Source organism: Aquila chrysaetos, chromosome 9, assembly GCF_900496995.4.
Source record: "Aquila chrysaetos chrysaetos chromosome 9, bAquChr1.4, whole genome shotgun sequence".
NCBI lineage: Eukaryota > Metazoa > Chordata > Aves > Accipitriformes > Accipitridae > Aquila > Aquila chrysaetos.
The window spans coordinates 39,360,669-39,366,892 of NC_044012.1; the positions used below are offsets into that span (position 1 = coordinate 39,360,669).

At 54.9% G+C, this 6,224-nt stretch overlaps 1 protein-coding gene across 4 annotated transcripts; it reads right to left on the minus strand.

The window, feature by feature from the left end:
• Positions 1 to 329: 329 nt before the first annotated feature.
• Positions 330 to 5,803, minus strand: DERL3 (derlin 3). 4 transcript variants are annotated; one of them, XM_041125939.1, is made up of 7 exons: positions 5,774 to 5,803; positions 5,317 to 5,382; positions 4,584 to 4,657; positions 3,983 to 4,076; positions 2,334 to 2,529; positions 1,841 to 1,931; positions 330 to 1,277 (listed from the first exon to the last, which is right to left on the minus strand). In XM_041125939.1, the coding sequence occupies exons 1-7, from the start codon at positions 5,786 to 5,788 to the stop codon at positions 1,163 to 1,165; spliced, it is 651 nt and encodes a 216-aa protein (XP_040981873.1). In that variant the 5' UTR covers positions 5,789 to 5,803; the 3' UTR covers positions 330 to 1,162. The 4 variants fall into 4 exon arrangements, with proteins under 4 accessions (XP_040981873.1, XP_029880544.1, XP_029880546.1 ...); XM_030024684.2 differs by lacking the exon at positions 5,774 to 5,803 and adding an exon at positions 5,496 to 5,689 and having other exon boundaries at positions 5,317 to 5,379; XM_030024686.2 differs by lacking the exon at positions 5,774 to 5,803 and adding an exon at positions 5,541 to 5,688 and having other exon boundaries at positions 5,317 to 5,379.
• Positions 5,804 to 6,224: the final 421 nt, after the last annotated feature.

Below are 6,224 nucleotides of genomic sequence, written 5' to 3' on the forward strand. Positions count from 1 at the left end.
GTTCAATCTTCCTTTGCTACAAGGCTTCTATATCATTATTCTTAATTGGATGCTGGTTACTCACATTTCTCTTGGTAGTTTTAGTGGTGGTTTGCAAGCTTGTCTAGGTGAGCAGACAGCAACATTACCAAATGAGCTATCCTAAGATACATTTGCAGATTTACTCCAAAGGCTTTGAGGTCTGGTGCAGGCACACCTGGGTACTGCATTAGCAAGAATGACCAAATCCATTTAGTACAGCTGTTCATGGAAGGGACTAGCTTGTTTAGTTTTCCCCTAAAATTCAGATGTTTAAGTTTCAGAACTGAAAAAATTCAACAAGAGTGGAATTACACTGCATGTGCAGACAGCCTTTATTACTAGTGTCAAGTGCTACTTCCAGTCACTGCCTGGATCAAGTGTCCGGCTCTGTCCCCTGTCCTTTCCCAGGCATCCCTTTGTCCAACTAGACACACGCCCGCCCCCCTCCTCATGCTCTGCAGTCCTGCTGACAGAAGAGGGGAAGGACACATTCCAGCTAGCCTGAACTTTGCTTTGCCCACCAAAAAAGAAAAGCCCAAGCAAGCAGCCTGGCAGTTTTGAACAAAGTCCTGATGAGTACTGGTGAATTGCTGCCTCTGTCCCTGGCAGAAACAGACACACAACTGAAAAATAAAGACTTTAATGTAAAGACTCTTTGGAAACAACCAAAAAAAGGAGTGGGGGACTTAGAGGAAAGGAAGAGGCTGAGCTGCATTCTACCATGGCAGAGTTGGGAGTACTACTTCATTGAAAGCCCACAGAGATGTCTCACAACAGTGAGAGCCAGGAGCATTAGTCTTTGTACAGAGGACAAGAGTGACCTGGCACACAGCAAGTCATTAACAGCAAGAGAAGGAGTAATTGGTTTAACACCCCATTTGATACTTATTCCCCCCTGGGTAACTGAGGAGCCATCACAACTTCCAGTCCCTGTCCCTAGAACACCTCCGTAAGCATTCATCTGTTCTTATGTGCAAAGCTCTGTGGAACCACTTGATAAAAAGGGAAGATGGGTTACCCATACAAATAGTGAAACATTACACATTGGAATGGCAACTGGTGTTATTCCAGTAGGATCCTGGGCCACAGCATAAGTCCAGCCGGAAGAGAGGAATCTGGCCACATGGAGAAGTCCCTTGTGTTACTGTGGATGCTGCTGCTGGTTCTGGTCTTGGTCTCTAGGTTGGTTTTCTGGACGATCCTCAGGGAGAGGGTTATAGTTGGGATCCTCTTCAGGTGTGTCAAATACCATCTTCCTGGCAAGGGACATGCCCATCCCACCAAGCAGGCAGGTTAGGAAAGTGAGCTGAGGACAAAACCCTCAGCCCTCCTAGGCACATCCTAGCCCTTCACAGGGCTTGGCTGTAAGCCACAGCCACCTGCCTACTGCAGCAGCCCTAACTGTTCTTTTGCTCAGCTCAATATGTAACCATGACAGTACCTGCTTCCTTGATCTCTAGGTCAGCTTTGATCCTCAGCATGAAGCAGAACATATTCTGCTTTCTTAAACTACAGAAATACACGAGAAAAAAAATCCTACCTGCATCCAGCATTTCCACAAGCAGTAAGAACACTCCAGTTCAACTAGCAAAGCTTAAGGTAACAGCAACTGCTTTATGGACCCTGCGTACATACGTATATAACGTGCAAAGTGCCAGAGCTTTCTGCAGCAGAGGCATAAACTGTCAAGCTGAGGTGCTATCAGCATGCAGTTGCGTCCTATAGTCACCCCACGCTGTCACAGACCACAGTTTACTATGAAAGGGACCCAGGTTGCAAAGCAACACAGCAAAGCCCAGAAAGAATCGGCTTTACTTACAGGAAGCCAGGGGTTAACAGCAACTTCTTTCCTCCAGGCTGGTTGGGGAAAACATCTTCCAAGAAATAATAGATGTGACCCACTGCAATCCCTGGGGAGAGATGTCAGCAAGGTCAGGCCCAGCTGTGACTCCTTTGCCAGCTGACCCAGAGCTGCTGGGAGCCTAAGCAGGATGAAGCTCCAAGAATCCCTCAGCTGTGTACCCACATCCCAGCTCCCACCAGCGTGCCGGGGTGCCAGAAGGCCAGGCTGTTTGCTGTGCCCAACTTCTGATGCTGTGGAAGACATAGCAAAACACAGGTCACAAGCAAGAGCTCAGGCAGGAGGCTGGCCACCCAGCAGCCTCAGCCAGCTCACTTTAGGAAATCCACCATCTGAAATAAGATGAAACCAAGAAACCATGCTAGTGCCCCAGTAGCATCTATAAGAATTGAGAGCACTGCAGCTGCAAAGGGCCCTTGTTCCCAGCACCCACCAGCTTTGACTTACTTACCCAGTAAGTCGATGATGATGGAGTTGCCCAGGAGCAGAGAGAATCCCATCAGGACCCAGGGCAAGAAGGGGGCCTGGAAGTTAAGAAGCCCAAAGAAGTTCATGCGGATGTAAGGGTTCCTGCGACTCCACACATACACCAGCATGATGGTGAAAGCCTGGCCCAGGAAAAACAGGCTGGCAAAGAGTCCAAATAGCTAGGAACTACCGAGTCAAGGAAAAAAACCTGCCCACCACCTGCAGGCAGCAGAGGATGCCTTGTGACTAGGAAACCCAGAACTACAGGCAGCTGATCACAGCATCCAAGCTATTGCCCATGCCACCAAACCTTTCCTGGGCTGGCATAGCACACCGCATTTCCCTCCCTGCCACCCCGGAGCAAGACACTCTGGAGTGGCACGTACAGACTGCTCACTCCTTAATCTACCTTCCACAGCCATCAAAGACCAGGGAGCTCATATAGTCACCTTTACAAAGTGACCATCAAAAATGACGTTCTGATAAGGGCCTTCATATTGTTAGAGCACTTGTGAGCTAGTTTTTAGTATGTGCCACACGTTCCATTCAGTATCCGCCTTCTACAGAAGAATTTCAGCAGTGAGATGGCTGTTGCCATTCACAGCCCTCTTCTCCAGGACACAAGGAGGCAGCTGGAGGCAAAATATTCCCCTGCCATTGTTGCAGTTAGACTCCAAATCTCCCTATGGCCAAGCACGCAGCTGCTGCAGGGACCTGGACACTGACTAGCCAGACACCTGAGGATGGCCAACAGCCACAAGAGTTCACACAGCTTCATGCAGACCACTGTGGGGAGAACAGTGCTCTGAGCCATCTGCATAAGACAACAGCAAGACATTCAGAAAAGATTTTATGCTTGGGAGGGAGGTATTTCTCCCTACCCAGACTATTTTGTCCTACAATAAAAGAACTCCTTAAGATGTGTGATGGTATCTCCAGCCACTAACAGGCTGCGAGGACAGAGTGCTGGGCTCATGCTGCCCAGCATGCTGATGGCAGACAGTACATAGTCACCCCACTCCTTGTGTTTATGGTTCTGTGCTCTTCCCTTCAGCTGCAGCTCCGTTTGCTGACCCAGCCTCATGCCAACCGTAGCAGCACTCCAGTCTGCTCCACCCAGTAGAGCTCAGACACGGTTGCCCTGACATGGCTGGATGGTTTCTCGTGGAGCGTAATAAGGGGATTCCTTTCAGGCTGAGCTTCCCGAGCACACCGCCACACGTCCTCTTCTGGGATCAGGCAGCCCATCCCCTTGCCAGGTGCATCAGCACTTCCAGGCAGCTTTTCCTGTATTTTTCTTCCGCTCTAAGGGTGAGGCACAGGCCAGGAGGCGAGGGTGGGCAAGATGAGGAGCACAAGCTGCTGCTGTACAGCCAGAAGTTGTCCCTCCACCTCATGCTCACCAGAGCTCTACCAAGCCTCAGGGCATGTGCCTGGCAGGCCTGGGCCACAACAAAGCTCTCTGCCCCATGGCACCAAGAAGGTTCATAAGCCAGCTGTCCTGCTCTGCAGGCATGTACCTGCTACAGACTACACAATACAGCTGGGATACAGAGAGCCAGCAGACAAACCCCACGCTATTCACAGCATCTCAGAAGACACCAAAGAGCCTCAACCAACTCAAAAGGATACTGTCATGAGAAACCCTCCGAAGAGGAACATGAAGACAAAGTCAGCCGTCCTTCCACGGAAGGAGCCTTCTTCTAGCATGCGGCAGTACCTGTACCTGAGAGCAGGAGAGAAGGGAGGGGTTGCAGTATAGGAAATTAACAGCTGGCCACCCTGTGTCCCCACAGCATGACTTTACAGGGAATAAGCCAGGTGCAAGCTATTTCATCACAGGAAGCCATCAGCCAGGTGTCCAAGCCCCAGAGCAGAACAATGCAAACTTCACCTCATAGCACTGACCCCAGGGAAAGAAAGAGGCATCTGCTGTGCTCCAGCCAGGGCTCACCCCAGGAATGGGCACTGCTCTCCAGCATGAGCTGCAGCAGCACTGCCAGTTTCTTCAGCCTTTTGGCAAGGGCTGCCCTGCAGCAAGCAGAGATGGAGGTACAGGAGGTGGCCACAGCTGTTGGGTGAATGGCTTCAGCTCAGGCCAAAAGAGCCAAGGGAAGAATCCACAGCCTTAGACTGCTGCCAAGACAAGTCAGCCCGGGGAGGAAGATGGGACAGGGGGAATTGCGTCTAAGCCAAAAAGGGAGCAGAGAGCTTCACTGAGACCAAAGGATACAGAAATATCATGTTGAAAAAGAAACTGAATCCCAGGGGCCCAAAAAAGAGGAAGTTGGTGATCAGCCTCCATATCTGAAAGAGAAGAGAGAGGAGAGAGAGAAGGAGGTGGACAGACAGGTCTCTCCCCATCACATGTACAGCAGCCCATCACCCTATCCACCAGGGACACCCAGTCATGCACCCATCCACTCAGAACTACCCCAGGACACCAAAGAGCTGCACCACCTTCATGTGGGACGGACCTCCCTCCATTGCCCACAGCAAAGTATCTTGCCCTTCCAGGTGCGGGAAAGAAGATTTCTCTACTTTTCTGGAAGGGACGGACAGCCACGATTCAGCACCCCAAACCAAAGTAAATCACTGTCCATGCCTCTCTACAATAAAGCCTTCCCCACCCAGCCCGACATCAGCTGGCCAAACGTCCCGGTGTCACAGAAAAGGAAGAGACAGCTTTTAAGTAAAGGAAAAAAGGAAACGCCAAGGCGGTGTATGGCAGGGAAAGGCTGGAAGAAGTTATCTCCATCCAGGCATCTGTGACAAGAGGGGACACCATGTTGGCGACCCAGCTCCCGCCAATCCGGGAACGCTGGAGGAGTGGGAAAGAAGCCCCTTGGGATCACAGGGCACTCCCCAACTGCCCTGGGGAGCGGGACACCCCGGGCCCATGCCGTCGCACCCACCCCTCGCTGGGAAGGGGCAAGAGGGGCCCCGAAGCCCGGGCGAGGCCTCACCTGGAACTTCCTGAAGATGAGGTCGGGGTTGAAGTACAGCTGGAAGGGGGTGATGAACTCCAGCTGCTGTGAGAGACAGGCAGAGCAGCTGCCACCCGCTGCCGGGCGCCCGCTGCCCTCAGCCAGCCCCCTGGCTCCCCCACCACAGCGCGGCGCGGCACCCCCTCCGGGACCCTGACCTCCCCGCCACAGCCTCCCCCCGCAGGGACCCCGCACGCCCTCACCACGGCGGCGGTGGTGAGCACGCAGGCGGTGGTGTAGGCCCGCGTCACGGCCGGCATGCCCAGGTACTCCTGCGCGAAGCCCTGGTAGGCCATGGCGCACAGCGACAGCGCCCAGCCGCGCCGCGGGCCCTTTAACACCCCCTCCCCTCGCAACCGCGCGCCGCCGCGGCGGCACGCCCCCACGGGCCGCGCCCGGCCAATCCCGACGCGACAGGCGGCGCGAGCTGGCCAACCGGAGCGCGCCTCATGCCCTCGGCCTCCACCCGCCGCCAACCCGGAATGGACCCGCTGCAGCAGGTGACGGGCCGGCGAGGGGGGGGGGGGGGGAGAGGCCGTGGGGTGCCGCCTCCTGGAGGCGGGGCGAGCTCCCGTAGCCAATGGCAGCGGGCGGTGCCAGTGAGCCGTGGTTGAGGGAAGGCGGGGAAAGCAAAAAGCAGGTCACGTGCCTCCCGGGAGAAGGCGAATCGGCGGGAGAAAAGGGTGGGACACCGCGGCCGGGGCGGGGCTAAGGGTGCGCGCCCTGGAGGTGGGGCTGCGCGGGCTGGGGCGGAGCCCGGTCCCGCCCCCGCTGCTCCGGCCACGCCCTCCGGGGGCGGGGCGGGGAGCTGCCCGGCGGCGGGAGCCCCGGCCCGGCGGCGGGTCCGGTGCGCTCAGGTCGGGTCCGCGGCGGCCGGGCCCTCGGCC

Bases quoted from the DNA above. Each gene is read 5' to 3' on its own strand.
- DERL3 (XM_030024684.2), bottom strand. From the start codon at position 5,633: ATGGCCTACCAGGGCTTCGCGCAGGAGTACCTGGGCATGCCGGCCGTG. The intron at 5,380-5,495 runs GTCAGGGTCCCG...CTCTCACAGCAG, and splicing joins GGGGAGGCTGTGGCGGGGAG to CTGGAGTTCATCACCCCCTT. The intron at 4,658-5,316 runs GTGAGGCCTCGC...CTTCTCTTTCAG, and splicing joins TCATCTTCAGGAAGTTCCAG to ATATGGAGGCTGATCACCAA.